Below are 25,536 nucleotides of genomic sequence, written 5' to 3'. Positions count from 1 at the left end.
TATTGTGCAATGCTGTGAATATTGATTATTTTACATATTGCTCAATTCAGTTTGGTCATTTTTGTCAGGGAGTTCTGTGTCTATGTCAGTACTGGGCCTTAGTTTTCTTGTGAACATTTGTCAGGCTTGTGGGTAACACTGGCATCGCAGCATTACCTGGGAAGTAGTGCACCCTCATTTATTTCCTGGAAGAGTTTCTGGAGAATTGGTATTATTTCTTTAAATATTTGATACAAGTAACCAATGAAGCCATTGGGACCTGTACTTTTCTTTGAGGGAAGTTTTTTTTTTTTTTTAATGTTTTATTTCTGAGAGAAAGAGAGTGTGTGAGCAGGGGAGGGTCAGAGAGAGAGGGAGATACAGAATCTGAAACAGGCTCCAGGCTCTGAGCTGGCTGTCAGCACAGAACCCGATGTGGGGGTCGAACCCACGAACTGCAAGATCATGACCTGAGCCAAAGTCAGATGCTTAACTGACTGAGCCACCCAAGTGCCTTGAGGGAAGTTGTTAAATAATTAACGCATAGGCCTATTTAGATTGTATATTTCTTCATGCGTCAGTTTTAGTAGTTTGGTATTTGGGGGGACAAATCCCTAGAAATGGCGTATAGTTGCTCATAATATTCCCTTATAATCATTCATTTAAGTTTCCTGAGGGTCAGTAGTGTTCCTTTCTTCATTTCTGCTTTTGATAATTTGTGTGTTTGTTTTTTTCTTGATTAGTCTGGCTAAAGAGTTGTCAATTTTGTTGATCTTTTCAAAGAACTCACTTTGGGTTTTATTGATTCTTTATTATTATTTTTTTTTCTGCATTCTAGCCTGTTGATCTCTGCTCTCATCTTATTTCCTTTCTTTTGCTTCCTGTAGGCAAAATTCTTTTCTAATTTCTTCTTTTTCTAATTTCTTAATTGTAGAAGCTTCAGTTATGGATTTGGGACTTTTCTTCTTCTCTGGTATTGGTGTTTAACACTACACATTTCCCTGCTATCATTACGTTAGCTACATTGCACACATTTTCATGTGTCTTTGTTTTCATTCAGTTTAGAATATTTTTTCATTTTTCATTTGATTTTTTTTTCTTGATCCATGGGTTGCCTAGAAAATGTTGTTTAATTTCCAAATATTTGGGAGGTTTTCTGATATTTGCTGCTATTTTATAACTTAAATAACAGTTGTGGTTGGGAAACATGTTTTGACTCCTGTCCTTTTACCTGTTGTGCCACTGGTCCTGTCCTGCCCTTTTAAATAAATGTATTGACATTTGTTTCATGGCTGGCATTTAATATATCCTTAAGAGCTCTCCATATGCACTTGAAAAGAATGTATATTTTACAGTCATTGGGTTGAATGTTCTATGGTTAAGTTGGGTGATTACGCTCTTTAAGATTCCATAACCTTGATGATTTTCGGTTTTGTCCAATATTGATTATTGGGTAGGTATAGACATTTCCAATGATTATGTTTACATGATCTATTTCTTCTTTCATTTTGTCAGGTTTTGCTTCATGTATTTTGAAACTCTGTTAAGTGTGTATATGTTTATCATTGGTATATCATCCTGACGTATTGACCTCTTTCTCATTATGAAATGTCTCTTTTTGTCTCTTGTAACATATTTGTCTTAAATTCTACTTTGGTATATTAAGCTAGCCAATCCTGAACTCTAATGGTTACTGTTTGGGTGGTACATCTCTTCCCATCGTTTTACTTTCATCCTGTTTGTATCTTTGAACCTAATGTGTGACTCTTGTAGACGGCATATAATTGGATCTTGCTTTTTGATCCTGTCCGGCCATTTCCAGTTTTTTTGGTTGGGATAATGAGACTATTTACATTTAATGTAATTATTCATAGTTGGATTTACTTTTGCCATTGTACTATTTGTTCTATGTCTCCTGTCTTTTTTCTGTTTCTGTCCTCTTTGACTATCTTGTTTTGTGGTAAATAAATATTTTCAGGATATCATTTTGATGTCTCTGTCAATATTTTAACTTTTGTCCCCGGGTTTGTTTTTTTTTAGCTGTTACTCCAGGGATTGGAATATGCATTTTACTTTCCACAGTCTACTTCAGATTAATACTAATTTAATTTTAGTAAAATACAGAATCTTTTCTGTATTTTATAATTTCATTCTCTCTGGGCTCTCATTTGCTATAATTGCCATGTATATGGTGTGTACGTGTTATAAATTCAACAGTATACAGTTGATCCTTGAGCAGTGTGAGGGGAAGGGGATCCAATCCCCCCCATGCAGTTGAAAATCTGCATATAATTTTTGACTTCTCCAAAATTTAACTTCTAATAGTCTACTGTTGACCAGAAGCCTTACTGATACCATAAACTATGTATTTTGTGTTATATGTATTAAATGCTATGTTCTTACAATAAAGTAGGCTAGAGAAAAGAAAATGTTATTAAGAAAATAATAGGGAAGAGAAAATATATTTGCGGCACTCTATTATAAAAAGTCTGCATATAAGTTGATCCATGTAGTTCAAACCTGCATTGTTCAAGGGTCAACTGTAGGGTTATATTATTGCTTTATACCATTTTGTGTTCTTTAAAGTAGTGAAGAAGAGAAATGAAAAAAAATTTACCTATAGACTCTTTGATTTCAACACACATATTTATCATTTCTAGTGCTCTTTATTTCTCCTTGATTATTTACATCATTCTTCAGTGTAAACTTGAAGCCTAAAGGACTTCCTTTAGGATATTTTTCTTTTTATCTTTTGTTTTTTGGAGGATAGTTTTGCTGGATATAGAAGTTTTGTCTTTATATATCAGTACTTTGAATATGGCATTCTCTCCCCTAAGTCTTCCCTGTTTCAGATGAAAAGGTAGCCATTCTGACGCTCCCCTGTAAAGTGTGATACAGTAGTTTTTACCTTGCTGCTGTCAAGATTTTTTTTTGTCTTCTGCTTTCAACAGATTGACTACAGTGTGTCTCTGTGTGGATCTTTTTCTTTTTATTCTGCTTGGGATTTGTTGATCTGCTTAAGTGCAGGGAATAATGCTTTTCGTCAAATTTGGGCAGTCTTGTTAATCATTTCTTCATATATTCCTTTTGCCCTTTTGTGTCTGTCTTTTCCTTCTGGGCCTCCTAGGCAAATGTTCATACACTTGGTCATATTCTATAGATTCCCAAGGCCCTAGTCTTTTTTTTTTTTTTTTTCATTCTTTTTCTTTCTCTCAGGTGGATTATCTGATTTCTTTCTGCTGCCAGTGCAAATGAACTGCTGCATTGCAGATTTGAATTTTTCATTCATTATTGCACTTTCCAAATCCAGAATTTCCATTTGGTTTTTTTTAAGGGAAAACAAAATTCATTTCTCTTTATTGATCCTCTCTCTTTGGTGAGGTATGATTGTCTTTAATCCTCCTTAATTCTTTAAATCCCCATGTCTTTAATCCTCCTTAATTCTTTAGATATGATTTCCTTTATTTCTTTGAACATGTTTATATTCATTGACAGAATATTTGCCCAGTAAATCCAATACCTGGGCTTCCTCAAGAATAATTGGTATGGACTGTTTTCCCCCCTACCTATGGGGCACACCTTATTATTTCTTTACATGTGTCATATTTTTTTGTCAAAAATTAGTTATTTTATTTATTAATATCTAATTGTTTATTGTGGTAACTTGGGTAATCAGATTTTCCTCTCCCCCATCCTCAGAGTTTGTTATTATCGCTGTTTGTTGTTGTTGTTGTTTAGTGACTCTCCTGGACTAATTCTACAGTCTTACTCTTTGTCATGTATAGGTATTGAAGTAAAATATAATGAAGTCAGATAAGGCTTGATTAGCTAAGTCATCAGATAATGATTTGACAGATTTTTTTCTTTTAATGTTTATTTTTGAGAGAGTGAGCATGTGCATGCATGAGCAGGGGGAGGGGCAGAGAGAGAGGGGCACCGAGGATCCAAAGTGAGTTCTGTGCTGACAGCACAGAGCCCAATGCAGGGCTCTAACTCATGAACCATGAAATCATGCCCTGAGCCAAAGTCAGATGCTTTATCGACTGAGTCACCTAGGTGCCCCTTGACAGATTTTCTTAAATGATTTAAGCCAGTGTTGTCTCAAACTCTTTCCAATGGGCATTTCGTGTGTTGGGGCATGCTTTTCATACTCTGGCACTTTACAACTCTGCCTTAGCCTTCACTTCCTGCTTGCATACAACCTCAAAGTCGAGTATAAGTGAGGGATCAGGGCTTGTCTGGTCTTTGCTGGGCATTTGCACAGTCTTCCACATGTGCATGGCCTTCCAGATCCCCAGGGATATGTCAGATACTGCCAAAGCCTCTTATGGAGATCTCATTTCTCAGATTTGCCTTTTAAGTGTTTTGGCCACCCTTTTGTTCATCCTGAGGAATCATTGCCTCTGGCAACTGCAGTGGTAAACAGTTGCCACTGATTTTTGGGGACAGATTTGCTGAGAGTAAGGCTTTCTTCACGAATGAGCTCTGAGTCAGGTGAAATAAAGATCAGCTACATGAATGAGACTTTTCTAGGGAGCACAAGTTAGGTCAAATAGTGACATTTCCCTGGGGACCAGGCTTTCTGGCGCAGTCCAAACCCATCTGTCTCCTCCAGTGGCTGCTAGCCTGCTGGCTTTCATAGCTACTTCAATTCTGAGGGTTCTGATGTCCAAAGCCACCACGAAACTGGAAAGAGGGAATAGAAATGGAGCAAATGAAAATACCAGAAAGCTTGCTGTTCTTATAAAGACATAGCTGTTTTTCTTGAATAAATGTTTCTAGGATTGTTGCAAGCCTTTGGCTAATTTCTAGAGTGCTGAATGAGTTAATTTTGAAAACGTATGCCAGTGTTCCCTCTGCTTTTATGGAGGAATGTATTCTCAGAGGTCCTCTAGCCACAGTTCCAAAAGTACTTCTCAATCTCCCTGTGTTTTTAACTTCTGTGCCCATGGCACCCATTCTTTTTTGATATCTGATCCTGCCCTGTGTATATTTATTGTCAGCCATGAAAGTCCGCTCTTTGATTTCATTGAGAGCTGCTTACGAAATAAACACGAAATGGTTATTTATGAAGCTGCGTCTGCTATCATCCATCTTCCTAACTGTACTGCAAGAGAGTTGGCACCTGCTGTTTCAGGTCAGTTGTAATTCCCCAGCTGGCTTTTGTTTACATTCGTGTGTTTTTGTTTTAACTTCCACTGGTCTGCAGGATAGGCAGTAAGAACCGATTCTGAACCTTAGCTCTCTGTTGATACTTTGGCATTCTGATATGTAGATGGTTTATTTTGGTTGTTCTTTACTTAATTGCCTCTTTTTCTGAAGTTACCATTTACCTGTGTGAAACATTAAACAATTTTACTTAGAAGACTGGTAACACTCATGCCTTCAGTTTTCCTTCGTGGTTAAAAAGTCCATTTGCCCTTACAACTATAAATATTCCATGGATTCCAATGTTAATGAATATATTAATTCTCCTAGAACTTTATTTCCTATACTTAAACTTTTATAGCTCAACAAAAAGTGATTTTTCTGTTTTTGATGACTTGTTTCTCCTGTGAAGTATTGATGCTGTGATCTAATCTCCTTCTGCATCTTTTGAATATGATTCTTCACGTACTGTATTTTCAGACATATGCTATACGATGAAATGAGGTATATTCACAGCGATCGTTTTTTCCCATAGTTCTTCAGCTTTTCTGTAGCTCTCCTAAGCCAGCTTTGAGATATGCAGCTGTGAGGACCTTGAACAAGGTAGGTGTCCCTTTGCCAACTATTGACTTGTATTTGTGTTTTATTGAGAAACATTCAATGTGAGGCATTTGGCTTTCTCTCCAGGGTCAGTAGGCATGACTTACGGGCTTCACTTCTAGAGCACCTTCCTTGTATTTGTGGCTTTAGGCATGGCCATTTTACTATTTAACTAAAGACTGTACTTCATTTCTGGCTTCTGAGCACTTTATAGCTGAAAATCACAGTGTCCAATATGATGGCCATTAGCCATGAGTGGCCATTTCCATTTAAATTAATAAAAATTAAATGAAATTAAAAATTCAGCTCCTCAGTCACTCTAGTCACACTTCATGTGCTCAATAGTGACATAGTGACCCTCATATCGGAAAGTGCAAAAATAAGAATTTCTATCATTGTAGAAGGTTCTCTGGGACAGTGCTGGTGCAACACAATGTGAGTCACATATGTCATTTAAAATTTTATAGTAACCACATTAAAATTTTTTCAAGATGAAATTAATCCTAACAATATATTTAATTTACCCTAATATATATAAAATGTCATGTCAACATGTAATCAGTATAAAATTATTAAAGATCTGTTTTACCATAAATTTTTTCATACCTAGTGTTTGATACCCAGTGCATATTTTATATTAAGAGCATATCTTAATTTGGACTAGCCACATTTCAAATGCTTAATGGTCACATTTGGCTATTGGCTACCATATTGGACAGCATAGGTCTAGAGGATATAATTTAGAAACACAGAATAAGTTAAGTAACCATAAATGAAAGTTTAATGGAGTAGAAGACTTGTCATAAGGCAGTATGTGATCAGTTATAAATTAATTGTATGAAGAACTAGAGGAGAGAGAAGCCATGGAAGAAACTTGATAGGACAGCCATGGAAGAATCCTTTATAGAATAACAATTAGAATTGTATTTTAAAGAGCTGAGATAGGTCCACATTCTTTTATCTATAATATTGGGGCCAGATATGTCCCAGAATTCAGTACTGTATGAATTTTAGGAAGGTAGTATGGTTCTATACACTAACCGCATTGACCCCAGAGCAGTACCCTGCCATTAGACATAATAATAATAATAATAATTCTGTGCTTGGGGCGCCTGGGTGGCTCAGTCGTTTAAGTGTCCAACTTTGGCTCAGGTCATGATCTCATAGTTCGTGGGTTTGAGCCCCACATCAGGCCCTGTGCTGACAGCTCAGCGCCTGGAGCCTGCTTCGGATTCTGTGTCTCCCTCTCTCTCTGCCCTTCCCCCGCTCACTCTCTGTCTCTCAAACTAATATAAAGACATAAAAAAATTTTTTTTAAAAAACCGTAATTCCGTGCTATACATATGACTATCCTTTTATATTATTATTTAACTGGTTTTACATTAGTTTGGGTCAGATTTTCCTGTTAAATGTATTTTGATGCCAGTGCTTTGCTGAATTTTCAAAATTTTTTAAATTGTGTGTCAAGGATTCTAAACCAGTATTGAGACAGTCTGAGGGGTGAACAATTTCGACAGAAGCAAAGAAACAGAATGACAGACATGTTGGAGTGAGCATGAACAAACCAATTTGGCCGGAGTTTGCTTAAATACAGAAGGTTTTCTTAGTGATAAGACATTGAAAGTCTCTGAGAGTATTTACCACACTAGGTGCTGTTTTCTGAGATCCTTACATCTAGTAGAATAGATATCCATGTACACATGTACTATAAAGAAAAACAGGCCAACTGTAATAAAACAGGAAGTGTGATATTGTTATAAAAGTTACAGAAACCTAGGAAGAGAAAATGCTGTGTTATACACTGACTCTGGCAGTTATCAAATGTGATTTCATACCATTAATTGGAAATGTTCTTCTTGAAACAATTGCTTTTGACCTATATTGTCCCATTTAGATTTTTAAAAGCCACTTAACCTTAATTAAAATTTCTATTTTCTTCTTTCTTTGTTTTTTAAAGATCTGGTCTTCAGCAATAGCAGTTTGCTTAACTTATTTTTCTTGCCCTTCCACAAGGTGGCAATGAAGCACCCCTCTGCTGTTACTGCCTGCAATCTGGACTTAGAAAACTTGATCACAGACTCGAACAGAAGCATAGCTACCCTGGCCATTACTACGCTCCTCAAAACAGGGAGTGAGAGCAGTGTGGACAGGCTCATGAAGCAGATATCTTCTTTTGTGTCTGAAATCTCAGATGAGTTCAAGGTAAAAGTTTAAATATGATTATGTTTTTTCCCAGTCTCTGGCTTGCCTATTTTCCTGTTTTTTGATGAGCAAAAGTGTTAAAAATTTTTATGAAGCCTAATTTATTAATTTTTTTTCCTTCACGGAAAAAAAATTTTGTTTTTGTCTACTTCCAAGCCCTAAAGATATTTTCTTATGTTTCCTAAATGTTTTATTGTTTCAGCTTTTACATTTTGGTCTATGATCCAACTTGAATTAATATTTATGTGTTGCATGTGATCAGCTTTTTTTCCATACTAATATCTAGTCATTCCAGCATAATTTGTTGAAAAGACTTCTCTTTCCCCATTGGAATGCATTGGCATCTTTATCTGAAAAGCAGGTAATTATATAATTGTAGGTATATATCTGGGCTCCTTATCATATTCTGTTGATCTGTTTGTCAATCCTGTGTCATTACCACACTGTATTGATGACAGTAGCTTTTTGATACCTCTTAAATGTCAAGTAGTTTGGTCTTCCAACTTTGTCCTTTTTTAAATATTATAGGTCCTTGACATTTCCATATAAAATTTAGAACTGGCTTATAATTTGTATAAAACAAAGTCTTCTAGTATTATGATTGGGGTTATGTTGAATCTATAAATACATATGGGAGAACTGACATCATTAACAGTATTCTTGCAGTTCATGAATATGGTATACCTCTGCCTCTATTTAGGTCTTCTTTAATTTCTTTTTTAAAAAAATTTTTATTAAAGAAAATTTTTTAATGTTTTATTTATTTCTGAGAGAGAGAGAGCAGGAGAGGATCAGAGAGAGAGGGAGACACAGAATCTGAATCAGGCTCCAGGCTCTGAGCTAGCTGTCAGCACAGAGCCCGATGCAGGGCTCAAACCCATGAACCATGAGATTATGACCTGAGCCGAAGTTGACGCTTAACCGAGAGAGCCACCCAGGAGCCCCAGGTCTTCTTTCTTTCTTTTTTTTTTTTTTTTAATGTTTTAATGTTTGTTTATTTTTGAGAGAGACAGATCACAAGTGGGGAAGGGACAGAGACAGAGAGGGAGACAAAGAATCTGAAGCAGGCTCCAGGCTCTGAGCTGTCAGCACAGAGCCCGATGCGGGGCTTGAACCCACGAACCGTGAGATCATGACCTGAGCTGAAGTCAGATGCTCAACTGACTGAGCCACCCAGGTGCCCCTCTTCTTTAATTTCTGAGTAATATTTATTACCATTTACTCTATTGGTCTTGCTCATCTTTTGTTAAATTATAAATATTTTATGCTTTTTTATTCTATTAAAATTTCTATTTTATTGTTTGCTAGTAGTATATAAAAATACTTTTTTCCCTCATAACTTGGTGTCTTTGCTGGTATCGAATCCATATTGGTTCTTGTTTATGCACTCCTTAGGATTATCTATATAAATAATCATGTTATCTGTGACTAGAGACCGTTTTACGTCCTCATTTCCAATCTAAAAGCCTCCCCTTTCTTTTTCTTGCCTTTTTAAAACGACTAGGACTTCCAGTACATTTTTGAATAGAACCGGTGAGAATGTGTCAGAGATGATTCAAAGAACAATAAAATTCAGTTAAAAGAATTAAAGTAGAAGGATTTTATTATTTCTTTCTTATTTAATTCTCAGCCAAGAAGTATAACTGGTTTTATCTACTCCCTTCTAGTATATGCCTAGACTTTTAAAAAACAAACTTAGCCTATATCAGGTGGATATTTTGAATCGCGGAGAAACCTGGGAGATTAACGAAGGTCATTTTGTAGTATCGCTTACTGAATGAGCCTTCTGTGGTTAGACATTTAGTTTTCAGTATTTTGCAGTTTTACAGATAACTGCAGTGGATAACCCTGTGCATATTTTTATTCAAAATGTTGGAGGTGCATCTCAGGGTCAGTTTCTAGAAGTTCATATGCTAGGTTGAAGGGTAAACAACATGTAGTTTTGTAGAGAATGCTAAATTCCACCGGCAATGTAACAGAGTGCCAGTTTCCCCATAGTCTCACGGGTAGAGTGGATTGTATTTTAAAGTTTTGCCAATGTGGTGGGTGAGAGAGTGTATCTTAATGTAATTTTAATGAGTTTCTCTTCTTCTGAAGGAAGGTAAACATCTTTTCATATTTTTAAAGATCATTTAATATTTCTTTTTGAATATTGTTTGCTCATCTCTTTTCCCCATCTTCTATAGGAAGTTTGGTATTTTATTTCCTCAGTTATTTCAGGCTTTTTATATATTAGGGATATTAGGTCTTTCTCTGTGAAATGTGATATTTTTCTCCCAGTTTGTCATTTGTCTTTTGACTTTTCTTATGATGTCTTTCTTATTTTATTACGCAAAAGTTCGTAATTTCTATGTAGTCAGATTTGTCAGTCTTGTTGCATTTGATTTTTGGGTAATAGTTAGAAAGCCTTTCCCTTCAGATTGTAGAACCTGAATGGGTGAATAAGGATTCACTTATGATTTCTTCTAGTGTATATATAGTTTTGTGTTTTACATTTAAATCTCTCATCCATTGGGTTTTATGATTACATATGGTATGAGAAGTGGATCGAATCTTATCCTTTTTCAGTGATTATCTAGTTGCTCCCCCCACCTCCAAATTTTATTTAAAAGACTGATCTCTGCCCCAGTGGTTTGAGATACCACCTTTATCATATACTAAGATTCCATATGGATGTGGGTCTATTGTGGGGCTTCCTATTCTGTTCTGTTGTTCATTTATTCATACATTAGACCACACACTTTTTTATTATACAAGCTTTGTAGGAAGTATTAATATCCCCTTGCATAGCTCTTTGTTTTGCTTCCCTAGCTATTCTTACATATTTTTTTTCCTTGTGAGTTTTAGTATTGTGTAGCTTCATGAAAAATCTCATTGATGTTTTTATTGGGATCCCATTGACTCTGTAAGTTAACTTAGGGAAGAACAGATGTCTTGATGTTGAAGAGACATCCTATCCAAGAATAAGGGGTATCTTAATTTGTTCAAGTGTACTGTTGTGCCTTAATATTTTATAGTATGTTTATGTCAGTTTTGAATGTTTTAAAAATGCTTTTCTGATATTATCTGTTGTTGCTATTATAAATAATTGTATCCATGAGATCTTCTCACTAGTTCTGCATGTACGTGTTCCCTTTGTAAAGTGCAAGATCTCTTCCAGCCTCAGAGATAATAGTGTCTCCCTCTAAAAGTAAAGGGCGCCTGGGTGGCTGAGTTGGTTAAGGGTCCAACTTCAGCTCAGATTGTGATCTCACGGTTTATGGGTTCGAGCCTCGCAGCAGGCTCTATGCTGACAGCTCAGAGCCTGGAGCCTACTTCAGATTCTGTCCTGGAGCCTACTTCAGATTCTGTCTCCTCTCTCTCTCTCTCTCTCTCTCTCTCTCTCTCTCTGTCTCTCTCTCTCTGCCCCTCCCCGGCTCACTCGCTTGCTCGCTCTCTCTCTCTCAGAAGTAAACATTAAAAAAATTCTTTAAAAGTAAAAGGCAGGCTTCCACACTTCCCTGGAAGATACATCTAGTGCTTTCTCTAGAGCAAAAAGCAGGCATGCTCACTGTCCAGTATACTAAAGAAGTAAAATATTTGAGTTCCTCAGGGTTCTTCCATAATGAGAGCTACCGTGACCCTTTTCGCATTGCCCTTTGGGGATTCTGGCTGAGGATACTGGCCCCCAGATGCTGATGGTCTAGCTACTGCTATTGCTGTGACATGATGGGTGAGAGAGTATTTAACCACCCATCTCTGATCCAGGAGGCTCGTGTTTTCTCTCCCAGCAATCCACGAAATCGCAGACTAACATGTTAGCCTGCGAGTAGGGTAAAATCTTACACCCTCCTCACTTCTTGACACTGGTCTTTAAAGTTGTGGTATAATTTTCTTAGAAACCATATTGTGGTTTCTTCTATGGAAATCGGTCTGTTTACGCTTTTTCTCTTTACTGTTCACTTTACAGTGTGTATGTGCTTATTTGCTTAGAGCAAGGGGATGGGGTCTCTTGGAAATTGTTTTCTGTTTTCCTTTGAGCTCTCCTAACCTATCCTTCACGAGGAAGCATTATTGCCATGTTAGGTAACCACAGCGCCTTCGTCGCTTGCCGCGGATAAGAGGCAAAGCTCGGAGCTAAAGCTCTGACGATGAACATGTGTTCTGTTTGTGTTTCTACAGGTGGTGGTTGTACAGGCAATCAGTGCGCTCTGTCAGAAATACCCTCGGAAACACAGCGTCATGATGACTTTCCTCTCCAACATGCTCCGAGATGATGTAGGTAGACAGACACATTTTCATCATAGGAAGTCACTCTCTCAGATTGTCACGATCCCCATGAAATACGATTCATCGCATTTAAAAGAGCTTTGGCATCTCCGCACACCTCTGCAATAGCATCCTTAATTCTGGTTGCTGTCTGATCATTACTAAACATGCTGTTGTTTTAGTGCTCGGAGAAAAGACCCTTTTGGTCTCTTTCAGAAGGGAAAAGAAATGAAATTTGAATGTTGTAAGTGTGAGCCTCGGAGTTAGAAGCCTTTCTTCCAAAAGCATCCTGGGAATGAACGGCAGTTTTCTCTTTTGCCAGGGAGGCTTTGAATATAAGCGGGCCATTGTGGACTGCATCATCAGCATTGTGGAAGAGAACCCCGAGGGTAAAGAAGCAGGTCTAGCCCACCTTTGTGAATTCATCGAGGACTGTGAGCACACTGTTCTGGCTACTAAGATTCTGCACTTGCTGGGCAAAGAGGGCCCCAGAACGCCTGTCCCCTCCAAGTACATCCGCTTTATCTTTAATAGGGTCGTACTGGAGAACGAGGCTGTCAGAGCCGGTGAGTCACTGGGACACTGGTACCGACGTTACTGCTAATCCTCTGAAATGCTTATTAACTCAAGGGGGTGGTGATGATATTGGAAAATGGAGTTGCAAGGCCTGTGTGACGGTGGGATCTTGGAGCACACTCAGGCCAGATAACGCGGCTCTTTGTTGGTTCTCCAACTTCCATCCTGATTTCTGCCTCTCGTTAGAGACACATAACTCTTGACTTTCAGTATGATAGGAATGCCCCGATGGCATCAGGCGTTTTTTCAGAGTTATAGCCATTAGTATGAAGTGTGGGTGTATATTTTTAAGTGACTTTTTAAAGAGATCTTGGGAAATTTTTTTACTTCCTTTTCTCTGATCATTCCTTCCCCTGAGCCTATGAAGAGGTAAAAAGCTCTCCTGTTAAAAATATAACCTGGAGCAGCTGGGTGGCTCAGTCGGTTAAGCGTCTGACTTCAGCTCAGGTCATGATCTTGTGGTTCGTGAGTTCAAGCTCTGCGTCGGGGTCTATGCTGACAACTCAGAGCCTGGGGCCTGCTTCGGATTCTGTGTCTCGTTCTCTGTGTCCCTCCCCCACTCATTCTCATTCTCTCTCAAAAAATGAGTAAATATTTTTTAAAAATTAAAAAATCTATATAAACCTTCCTCTAATGTGTTGTCTCCTACTAGGTACCGACTGTGCCTCCCCTGTCAGGTAGACTTGAAGTAGCCATTACTAGCTGCCTCCATGATTGATTCTCCATTTTTCCTTCAACTCATGATAATCTAACTCTCTCCCTTAAAAGCCCTCTGAAGCTAATGTTAAAAATTACTGATAAGCTCATTGGAAAGTCAACTTCTTACCTTTGTTCACCTCCCAGACAGCCTGATGGACTAGTGGCTGAACACGTCTTGAAACTCTCTCCCCCTTGGTGTCCACATGGCTCCCAACTTCTATCACTCCCCAGTCTGGTTTGTAGGGCTTCTCTCTCGCTCCTTACACTGTGAGTTTTCCTTGGGGTCTGTCTTACCAACTTAAAAATACACACTTAAAAAATACACAAACACACACACACACACGCTTCATACTCATGGCTATAACTCTGTCTTTACGGGGGTCGTTTGCAGAGCTCCGCCATTGTGCTGTGGCATTGCAGTCCTAGGTCTCTTTGCTGAACTTGTGTGTCCCTAAGGCACTTGAGATTCAACCCAAACGGAAGTCCTCACCTTTACCATCCACTCCGCTGTGAAGCCGGAAACGTATTCTGCTGTTTCAGAAACCCCCCACCCCACCTGCTCTCTGACCAAGTTCTACCAAGTCCGCATCCTTAATATTTCTGCATTCTCTCTTTTCTCTATTTTCCCAAGTACTGGTGAGGCTCTCCTCCATTTCAGATGCCCGCCTGGTCTGACTGCATGTGGTCTCACAGGTGTCTAGTCTGTTCTCCGCACTCTGCCGCCAAAATGGTCTTGGCGCGGAAAATCCGCTTAGCAGTTGGCTGTGGTGTGCTCTGCTATAAATACACAAGTGTGTCCCGTATTCAGTGTCCTTTCATTGAACCATGAGGCTCAAGCATACCTATTTTGTTGTGTCCCTCGCCTCCCCCTGCTCTCTCCGGCACAGAGCCTTCGCTTCGGCCTTGCCCACAGTATCCATTACAGTGTTGCACTTATTTCTTCCCGGGGCCTTGGACTCGTTCTCTCTGCCTGTATTGCTCCTTTCCGGCCCTTCCCTCTGGCTAACTTTACTTGTCCTTTAGGTCTTCGCTCAAGCTGCAAGCGTCCATTCTTGTCTCACTTCTGCAGCAGTTCTGACTGAGGCTCCTTTCTCCCTTCTCACATAGCATCTGGGCTGTAGTTCTACCATGGCCTTTACCGCGTTTTGTCTCTTTACTTACCTGTCGTCTTCATTAGAGTACAACTCCTTGAAATCAGGAGCTGTGTTTTATCTTTCTACCCCCAGCACCTAGCACAATTCCTGAGAAATAAATAAAGCAATAAATCTTTGCCTGAGTGGAGTGAATCTAATAGTAGAGTTACTTTTTATGCTTGGGGTGGGTTGTTTGTGTTTGAGCTTAATTACACCCCTGTGGTACACAAGGGGCTACGGTCAGAGTGGAGGAAGGCTCGTATATATATGATTTCTTTTTCCTCAGTGCGTGGAGAATTTTCCTATCCATAGCTTTCCTGGGCCTGCAGATTTCTAGTTAGGCTTCAGTGGATCAAAGAAATAAAATCAAGAAGTAGGTAAATTAAATTAAGAGAGTTTATTCCCACTGGGCATGGGGAAGCTTCTTTTTTATTTATTTATTTATTTTCTTGAATGACTATTGCTTAACCCTGAGAAACCAATACAGTATTTATGTTGTTTTATTTTATGCTTCATTATAGCTGCTGTGAGTGCTTTGGCTAAATTTGGGGCTCAAAATGAGAATCTTCTCCCAAGCATCCTTGTACTCTTACAAAGGTCAGTAAGAGAATGTCTTTATTTATTTTTTTTCTAAGAATGCCGTATGACTGAACAGACCATTCTGCGTTGTACCCTGTCCAGTGTTTTGTAGGCCTAAGAGCAGACCTGATGGAGTAAGTCAGGGGCAAATGGCATTTTTGTTATCTTTCTCGTACTTGTGCTGTGCACATGTAGATTTGACTTTGACTTTCTCTTACCGAGTTTGAGGAAGTGACTTAAATACGTGTGCCTCAATTTGCAGAATAACTTCAAAGGGATTCACCGTGGAGCGTTGAAACATCAGCTTTTTGTGGATTCCATGGCTCCCTATTTGATGAGGAAATGATCTGCTTTCGCAAATATTCCATGATTACATCTTATAATTGAAGCAGAAAAATTATAAGCTAAAGGCTGGCTGGTTTAAATAAAACAAATTGCCATTTGAGTGGTGACAATGGCTGGATTATGAATCCTTTTTAGTATCCTTGGAGAGCATAGTAGTCCCATCTCTTAATTATGAAGAAGTCTGCATCCTTACCAGGGTCATGTGGTCACATATTCAAGACTAGACTGTAACCTGCTACCTCATGTTGTTGTCTATTTATAATTACTTTAATGCCTACTGATGTAGGGCTTCTGGTTCATAATGACCCTATTTCTTTACCAATTTAGAACAATCTCCCAAATTTATGGAGAGTGTAGGATTCCATGGTTAGCTCATGAGCTCTTTTCTAAAGGTAGCATCAGATAGCAAGTACTGCATCCTTGAGGTATGGTGGTACAGAAGGCTATTGGGACATTGGAGGGTGCTGTGACATGCCTCTTCTGTGTCCCCTGGACAGGTGTATGATGGATACTGATGATGAAGTTCGGGACAGAGCTACTTTCTATCTGAATGTGCTGCAGCAGAGACAGATGTCGCTGAATGCTACGTACATCTTCAATGGTCAGTGAGAGCCAAGAATGGAGACCAATACATTTTTGTTCCCCACATGGCGTCTTGGATGCATTATCTTATGATTTGCACATGAGCAGACCTCACTAGGCAAATGCTTGCCTTTTATCTTTGAATGCACTTCCATTTCTAGGGGACCCGGAAGTATATAAGGGCACAGAGAGTATTGCTTGCTGCCGGCTGTCCTTGAGCTCCCTCTGGATTGGCTCTCCCTTGTCCCCTTATGTTATGATTGCTCCCGCGTGGCTAAGTCGCTCCCTTTTTGGGAAAGGTTCTTATAATTTGTTCGAAATCTTGGTGCTCTGCTCCCATGCTTCCTTGGCAAAATTGGAAGGCAGTTTTATAAAATAGCTTCCCTTTTAATTATTTAGGTTATAAAGTCTGTGGCTTTATTTTTCTCTTTCTTCAGAAAGCTTAGGTAAATATTACACATCTGGGCCCGTCTGGATCCTGGGATTGGCAAGAAGTTAGAATGCTGAGATTTCTATTTTGTAGGCCTCACCGTCTCTGTGCCGGGGATGGAGAAAGCCTTACACCAGTACACACTGGAGCCTTCGGAAAAGCCCTTTGACATGAAATCTATTCCTCTTGCTACGGCTCCTGTGTTTGAACAGAAAGCAGGTAATGGGAACACTATACTGTCAGGTTTTCTACATGAGAGTAATTTTACACCAGTGAAATACTACGCTGTCAGTGTCTTTTCTCAAAGACTTCTTTTATTTGTTTAGTTGTCACTCCTTCTAAATCTTAAGGAACTAAGATGGATTTTTTTAAAAAATATTTCTTTATTTAGAGAGGGGGAGGGGCAGAGAGACAGGGAAACAGAGAAGCCCAAGCAGTCTCTGCACTGTCAGCACAGAGCCTGACGTGAGGCTCAAACCCATGAACTAACTATGAGATCATGACCTGAGCCAAAATTAATAGGAGCCCTAACCGACTGAGTCACCCAGGCGCCCCTGGATATATTTTCTAAATTAGGGTTTCCAAGAGTTTTTTCCTGGTTTTCGCATAGAGTATGAAACATGACAGATTGAGCTTTTTCTTCTTTCACTGCTAAGTGTTCCCGCATTTGAAGTTAGTGGTCCCTGTGTGTCTCACTGTGTGCTGCTAGCCCCTATTTTTATTTTCTGAAATTGGTAAATTCTTGATTTTTGCTACTGGAGGCTTGTTGTGAAAGAATCTATGGGATAAGATCATAAAAAAAATATTCCTCAAGCATATCTAACTTTAAGACTCAAATAAAACAAAACAAAAAAGAGTTTAGTGCCTTAGCATGAGGATGAAAGATCTTAATGCTAACTTTCAACATTTTCAGTTTTTCTGTTATTACACAAGTAATCTTTCCTGTTTGAATCATGAGCTCTGTTGTATAAATTGTGCCTCCTTCTAGAAGGAGTTTTTTTTGGACATCCTGGTCCATTTAAAGCAAATTCTGTATTTTTAGGGCCACTTGATTATTTTGCAAACTACGTTCACTATCCATTCTAATATGAGCATCTCTCTGAAAGAGGCTACACAGAACCTACCAGTAAAATTTAGGAATAGCTCCTTATACATCTGGTAGAAGTTTCTGCCTGCATTTTTAGCTTGATAGTGGGAAGGAGGGTCATGTGACTGTTCACGTCTGTCTTTGCAGAAATCACCCTCGTGGCCACCAAGCCAGAGAAGCTGGCTCCTTCCAGGCAAGACATTTTCCAAGGTATGGTGATTTAATGGGTACAAGTCATAGTCTTGCACCCCAGGCACTGTAAATAATAATGACGTCTACTATTTTGATTCATTTTGATTAAGTCTCAGCACAGGAAATCTTTGCATGAACTATCACAGGTGGTAGTTGTTGGTGGCTACCTGGAGTCCGTGGGACTTTTCAATTTCCAACCACCAAGTTACCCCCTGGGAGAGCTGTCCTTACTATGTGTCTTGGTTAACAGGGAACTCTAATTTTACAATATTCGGAATTTAGTTTCTTATTTTTTTCCTTGTAGTGATTCAATATATAAACTCTCTTAAAAGATTATTTCACTCAAGCTTTCGGACATACTAGTCGAGTCTTCAACTGTTAGTAAGCCAGTGGAAACTTAAAACATTTTAGGCACCCAGAGTAATGTCTTTTCCCCTGTTACTTTCTTCCTTCTTTGCTTATCTTTTTATTTTTAATACAGTTTATCGTCAAGTTGGTTTCCATATAACACCCTGTGCTCATCCCAACAAGTTCTTATCTTTCTTTTTTTTTCTTGAAAGAACAATTGGCTGCTGTTCCTGAGTTTATGAATCTAGGACCCTTGTTCAAGTCTTCTGAGCCCGTTCAACTTACAGAAGCAGAGACAGAGTATTTTGTTCGTTGTATCAAGCACATGTTTACCAATCACATCGTTTTCCAGGTGAGAGAAGAGCCACCGCCGGCTCCTGTACTGGCTCTGTGTTTGTGGAGATGCGTATTGATTCCCCTTTGGTTTATGATTCTAGCTGCTTTTTACTGAGCAGTAACTTGGCCTCATTTCTGGGTTTTTCCCTAACTCAGTAGCTATAGAAATGCCTTCATATGACAGTTAAACTTTAAAAAGACTTAAAACCGAAATGTCTGAAGTAGTTGGGACAACATCAAGTATAACCTATTACAAAATAATCCTTTTTTTTTTTTTTTTTTTATCTTTATTTTTAAGAGTGAGACAGAGAGAGACAGAGTCTGAGCAGGGGAGAGGCAGACACAGAATCTGAAACAGGCTCCAGGCTCCGAGCTGTCAGCACAGAGCCCGATGTGGGGCTCGAACCCATCAATTGTGAGATCATGACCTGAGCTGAAGTCGGACGCTTAACCGACTGAGCCCCCAGGTGCCCCAAAATAATCATCCTTTAACATCAGGGTAAATTAAGTGGTTTGTTCCAAGAACTTGGATTTCAATTTGCTTCTTAGCTGTTAGACGTCTACCGTCTCATTTGGTAGACCTCAATCTCAGGGAAAAGACAAAAACTGATGAATAATGTCAACAAAGAGAACCCAAGGCTACTCGTATTGCCTCAAGGAAAGTCTCAGGAGGGGACCCGCAGGACAGTTTAGAGAGGAAGGGGATAGTGGGTTCTAGAACAGAGCTGTGGATTATGGGTGGGAAGGAACAACTTGCTTGAAAACTGTTCTTATCCGCCATGACCTTTCTGTCCTCTGACTTTCCAGTTTGACTGCACCAATACTCTTAATGACCAGCTACTGGAGAAAGTGACAGTGCAGGTGGAGCCGTCAGATTCCTACGAAGTGCTGTGTTGCATCCCAGCCCCCAGCCTCCCTTATAATCAACCAGGAATATGTTACACTCTTGTCCGTTTGCCTGATGATGATTCTACAGCAGGTACTAACCCACAGAAGGGAGGAGACAGGATTAAGAATGCATTAGAACTTGAGCTCTTCAATGTCAGGGCAGATATTTGGGGTTCAGGAATATGGTTCTCTTCCAGAATTAAATGTAATGATAATGATGGTATATTTATATTTATAAAATTAACTACTGCAGAAATATTCATCTTATAACCAGGTCTCTAAGTAATATTTGCTGGACGTTTAAACTGAATGTATACAGTGGCAGCTCTGAAAGGAACTTGAGCTCTCTGTTGTAACCGTGTAGCCACTAATGATGGTTCCGTACCTGGCTTCTCCTGTGAAGGGTCATGGCCTACCTGTCCCTGAGATTTTATTGGGGGCATCCTAAGGACTTGGTATTCAGTAGGTCCATGGCATTTTAAAATAATTATTTCTGAGGGCCCTACAGCACAAGTCTGAGAGTATAGCTCATCCTGACAAGTGGCTTAGCCAAGCTCTGTATACCCACATTTGAGAAGAGCACTGGAAGTCTCTCCTTGGCCCGTATGCGGTCTTGAGGGAGGGGTGGGGAGACCTAAGAAGGAGGGCCGACTTGTAGGGCCAACGGTATGTACACACTTGGGGTCTGCGGTCTTGTGACTGACCTCTTTGAATGTCAAGTATTTATTGTACTTGATTTCTTTCCCCATTTTCTCACCTGAGCTCGTCTCTGATTCACTCCAGAGCTTGACACCATTACCGAGTTTTTACAGAAATAAGCACACACATTGCATTTATGTTTTGAACAATTTTTATTCCTAGTACAGGAAAAACCAATTTTTACTACCAGTACACGAAAAAACAATTTTTACTACTGGTACAGGAAAAAAAAAAAACCCCAGAAGTTAACAAAATTAACAAATACTGGGGAAGTTACAGAGTTACAAGAAATTGTTAAAAGTACAAGTAAATAGTTATCCCTGGTCATCATTCAGTTCCGTCTGGGGCTTAACCTGCCTTCTCTTAGCCCCTCCCCCAACTCCCTTTGTAGATGTTGGTTCTGGGAGCCCCTGCCCAATCTCTTCTGTGTTGGACGATAGACCAGGCTACTCACTCTAGCACGAGGTAGATTCAAGTTGGCACCATTGCTGGGTCTGAATCCCAGGTGGTTCCCTCCGGCCCTAGGCGGACCTGCACTGCCTTTCTACAGCCACCTTGGATCCGTAACCCCCTGGGTAGGAAGGCACTTTCTTATCTGGCCTTCGATATTTCTCCTTCAAGCATCAGGCCATCTGGCTTTGACTTTTAATTACCTCCTTTATCCCTTTACGAAGTTCCTCTAGTTCCATCCCCTTTTGGCTTCACTTTCTCTCCTGGTCTGTTTCCCTCTGGTCTAAAGTATGTCCACCAGCCACTAATGAAACTGGCTGTACTCTTCAGTAAAGCTAGCTTTATTTACCCTTGTTCCCAACCAATATCTGGGCCCAGCCTTAATGTAGCCCTGTGGCTTCAGCCATCATCCTGGGAAACTTGCACTTCATCTTTTTTTTTTTTTTTCCCAGTTGCCACCTCTCCTTTTCTCAAATTTCCTCCCCTTATTGTACTTCTAAGGTTTCTGGTTTTCAAGGGATGCCTTTACTTTGCAACTTAATTTTAAAGGAAGCAAAATGCTGAACTCACTGAAGACTCAAGCTCTTCCCAGCTGAGAATACGAGCCCCTCCCATTTCCCAGGCTCACTTGGATAACTACTGTCAGGTGCCTCACACCCCAGGGAATGGTCTTAACAGAAAACAACAAATACAAGTTTACAATATCAAAATACAGAAAACAACAATATTGAAAGTACAGAAATTACATTGTACAGGAGCAAACCACAACAATAAGAAAAAACATTTCTACCAAGAGAGGAAGTTATGGGGGAAGGGTTCCTCACCCCTCCTTTCTAAGGAGTTACTTTATTTTTAAAACACAGATCTTACAAGTTAGCCCAGAGGTTTCAACCTTTGGTCTGCTGGCTATGGACTCTTTTGCTTGATGGTTTGTTAGTATTTTGTTCAGAAAAATTTGGCACTTGGAGAATTTTCTTTGTTTCCTGTTAAACTTTGCAAAGCGTTTTCTGATTGGTGTTAAACTGTTTACAGTTATAAACTCTTGTTCTTGCATCTTGGAGAAAAGAAATGGAACTTTGTCTCGATACTCGGATTCTTAAATTTTAATTGTTAGTACTCAATTTATCTTTGACCCATCATTATACCTGCTTAAAACCTTTCTATTCTTTAGTCTTGGTCAGAAATTCTAACATTTTTAATTCCATGGCCAATTCAAAGTCTTTGCTGTGCAAAGAACAGAAGTGAAATACCAGGGCATAGATGGTAATAAGAGTCTTTTACCACCACCACCACCCGCTTTTTTTTTTTTTCTCTTTTTTTGTTTTTTTTATGTTTTTTTGTTTTTTTTTGTTTTTTTGTTTTTTTGCATTTTCCCCATTGCAAATACTGAATTTTTCTAATCACCTGAAGATCTAATATATCACTTCTACTTATTTCAAAAAGTATATTTTCCATACAATCTCACTCTCTCTCATACACACACACACACACACACACACACTACACACATACACACACACACACACACAAAATTCTAAAGACTGATTTTTTTTCCACTTGAAAACTGTATATTATAATAGAAAGGAATATAGGTGTGGGGGAGAGACAGATTGGGATCTGGATCTGCTACATACGGACTGGGTAACTTGGACAAATTCTTAGTTTTCCATAAGCCGTTAAGGATTGTCGTAAAGATGAAATGAAATTAAATAAGGTGATTAGCATGGTGCCAGACACATAGTAAACACTCAATAAATGGAAGCTGTTATTGTTTTAGTTCTGGAACTATGCACTTTCTGCCTTTATGCTCTTTGAAGTCAAGTCTTCCACAGTTCACAGGATCCCCCCCTCTGACCTCCAGGAAGTTGCTCCCACAGTTATCCTGGTCTGTGCTATATCTTTAAACTTTCTCACTCCCCCTCACTTTCTATGTGTGCAAAAATTCTAAACACCGTTGGACAAAATTTACTTGAGCCCAACATCAAGATGGTCCCAGAAGTTCTTCCCTCAAATCATGGGCCATTTGTGGGAAGATTACCATTATCACGGGTCTCTATTCAGTTCATCCTACTGGTCGTTTTCTGCACTATTCCTCCTTTATGCAGACACACTTGGAAAAGCCTTAAGGACAGCGTTGTTTCTTAGCACCCCTTCCCATTCAGCAACTTTCTTTCCTCTGAAGATTTATTGCACCTGCACTAGCACAGATGGTACGTGCAACATTCTAGGACTCTTTCCCCACACCCCCACCTCTAGGGCGCCCCCCCTGCTTATTGGACTTTTTATTCCATTCCAATTCAGAACCGCTGTGACCCCTATAGTGCTTTTGTTATTCGACCGTTGGGCCTTTAGTGCATCATAGGTCTTGTCTCAAACCATTTTAACCCATTTAACTCACTTGAAAAGTTTTCAACAGAAGAGCTCCTTCCTAAGAGGCAGTTTAATGGAACAGGTGTAGGAGCCTCTTCTCTGTCATTAGGGATGCTGCCTCCTAACAGTTCAAAACTGTGCTCGACTTTCAACCTGCACCTCCTTAACCTCTGTCTGTCCTTAAGCAACCACAGGATTCCCATGGGCTCTGAGGTCTTCCGAATCTGTGGTCTCTATTCTATTACTCTGTGTTCAATATCAATAAAATTCACTCCTGACACTCTGTATTAGCCACTTCCATTAAGTAAAATCTGTGTCAGTTTTTCACTTTCACCCACCTCCAGCCACTCACAGGGATCCTGATTCATGGCCCTTTGTGAAACTTCGTGTTTTTCCAAGCTAAGCTCCTAATCTGTATTTTTACTCACATATTTAAAAAGTAGGCTAGGTAAGAAATTATTGCTCATCCACCATTTCCTCTGCCTTGATCACTGGAATTTGTATCCGTCCAGCCTTAGAATTCCTCCAGGTTGACCCAAGAGAAGGGCCAACATTCCCAGTTCCACATCCCCCTTACTCACCTACTCCTCCTCCTCGCGCATAATCTGGCTCTCCTCAAACACACTGGAATTTCTGACATTCCCTCTGCACTAGCTTTCAACCTGCCTTTCCATCCTGCCCCTTGTCACACCATCATCAGGGTATAAATCTTTACTGCTGCCATTCTTAAAGGATAACCCCTCTCCATAATGACCCATTAAGGTGGCACTGGAGGGCTGCTGCTGGCCTCCCCCTCGAGGCTTCACTTCATGAATTTCTCTGTTCACGACCACCCGTTCTCTTAAATCAACCAACTTCCATTATGTGATTATGTGGTAGAGCTTTCAGGCAGCCCCTGGTTTCTCCACAACAATTTATTTCTACGTATTTCTCCTATTTCCCTTCATCTCATTAATTGGGGTCAAGCTGACAGGCTGCACTCTGCATCATAACCATTATAACATTGCTCAATAATTCCGCAAATTATTTAGTAAGTATACTGTCAGCTTAATTCCATTTCAGCCAATTCTTTCCATTTTTCCTCTGCTCACTTCCATTGGAAAAACAACAAACGTATATAATGTGTCGCCATCTGCAGCTAGTGTACTTACCGGCGCTCGGTGCAGTCCTTTCAAAGTCCCAAGTGACGGCACTGGACCGCCTTTGCTTTGTTTGGCTGTAAATACTCTGTAATCTTCTACAGGGTCAAACAGCAGCACCTACGTGTTCTAACATTCATTAGTGTGCTCCCACCTTTGGGCCTTAATGGCACACGGTCCTCCCCCCTTGCCCCCAGACCTGCCGATGTCCCTGGCTGGCCAGTTCTTCAGGTCACTGGTCCATCCTCCCTAATGCCCTTTTAACCACCCTGAGCCCCGCAGGCGGCCCTAGGTTGTCTCCTCCTCCATGCTACCTCCCTCTTTTCCTTGTCTCATCGACTCCCCCCATACAAATCCCGTCCGTCCGCCGCCTCATGGCAGCTCCAGACCCCACTGTCTCTCTGACATGCTGTGTGCGGAATCACCGTGCTCAGACAGGGACTCCCTGCATCCTCAGCATCCTGGCTACTTCCGCCACCACCTGCCAGGCACGTGGAGTCACAGGTCTTTTCCGTTCCATCTTCTTACCTGACCCGCCCTCGGCCCCCATGTGCTGTGCTGAATCCATCTCCTGCTTACATCACTGCTAACCCCTCTACCCTTTCAGGTCTGCCATCTTGGAGGAGGGCATTCTCTGGTCCTTTCTCTGACTTTCATCCTCTCACCATGCCCTGCACCGAGAGGGCTGTCTCCAGCATTTTAAATGGGCCTCTACCTCTCCCGTCTCATGCTCCTCGGGCCACTTCCCCCTCCCCCTCCCCCTCCTCCCTACCCGGACTCCTTCCTCCTGGGCTGTGCTCCTCCCCCTGCACGGGCTTCGTCAGGACCTGGTCCTCACCCGGGATGCACGGTCCCTGGATGCCGCACGTCCCCTCCCTGCCCTGCGCCCTCTGCCATCCTCCTCGGCACAGGACGCTCCCTGATCCCCACTAGCCCCTCCTGCCCCACCTGCGAGGCCCTCACCTGCCCCTTCTCACTCCTGCCCCTCGGACCACCGCTCCTCGGCCACACCGCCCCACGGGCTGCAGACTGCCCGCCTGACCTGCCCCCAGGGCCTGTCCCACTGCCTCTCCTGCTCCGCTGCTCTGCCGCACACGTGGCAGAGGAGCTGGCCTGCTGCCTGCGCGCCGTGTCGGTCCTTCAGCTCCCCTCTGTGGGTCGTCCAGCTGACTCCGTAGTCCTCCCGGCCGTGTGCTCCCTGCTCGCTCCCTCACCCACTGCTCAGCCCCTGCTCGCGCCCTGTGGACCCACACTCCCCTGCCCCCTGGGGCCCACACGTGTCCCTCCTGTAACCTTCCCTGTTTCCATGCAGGCCCCTTCCTTGCACACCCTTCCTACAGCGCTCTCCGCGAGCCTCTGCCTCTGATTCCCCTACGTTCTTCCTTTCACCACAGCATTTTCCCTTCCACCCCCCCTCCCGCCCCCGCCCCCATGGTCTCCACCTGCAGGGCCCTGGGTCCCCCTGCCTCCCTCGCACCATCTCCGTCCCAGATGCTCTCCTTCCGC

At 40.9% G+C, this 25,536-nt stretch overlaps 1 protein-coding gene across 1 annotated transcript in view; it reads left to right on the top strand.

Moving 5' to 3' along the window:
* COPG2 (COPI coat complex subunit gamma 2) overlaps window positions 1-25,536 on the top strand; it is a 109,120-nt gene that overhangs the window by 52,378 nt on the left and 31,206 nt on the right. The window contains exons 10-20 of the mRNA XM_039243203.1: window positions 4,983-5,116; window positions 5,663-5,730; window positions 7,741-7,929; window positions 12,091-12,186; window positions 12,500-12,743; window positions 15,107-15,182; window positions 16,007-16,110; window positions 16,615-16,740; window positions 17,756-17,818; window positions 18,361-18,500; window positions 19,292-19,463. Of these exons, the coding sequence (XP_039099134.1) occupies window positions 4,983-5,116; window positions 5,663-5,730; window positions 7,741-7,929; window positions 12,091-12,186; window positions 12,500-12,743; window positions 15,107-15,182; window positions 16,007-16,110; window positions 16,615-16,740; window positions 17,756-17,818; window positions 18,361-18,500; window positions 19,292-19,463 (1,412 nt within the window). The remainder of the gene's footprint in view (window positions 1-4,982; window positions 5,117-5,662; window positions 5,731-7,740; window positions 7,930-12,090; window positions 12,187-12,499; window positions 12,744-15,106; window positions 15,183-16,006; window positions 16,111-16,614; window positions 16,741-17,755; window positions 17,819-18,360; window positions 18,501-19,291; window positions 19,464-25,536) is intronic.

This window comes from Hyaena hyaena, unplaced genomic scaffold (assembly GCF_003009895.1).
Source record: "Hyaena hyaena isolate Hyena2069 unplaced genomic scaffold, ASM300989v1 scaffold_8, whole genome shotgun sequence".
Taxonomy (NCBI): domain Eukaryota; kingdom Metazoa; phylum Chordata; class Mammalia; order Carnivora; family Hyaenidae; genus Hyaena; species Hyaena hyaena.
Note: the sequence above shows the minus strand (reverse complement) of the source record. Positions and strands in the feature narration are given on the sequence as shown.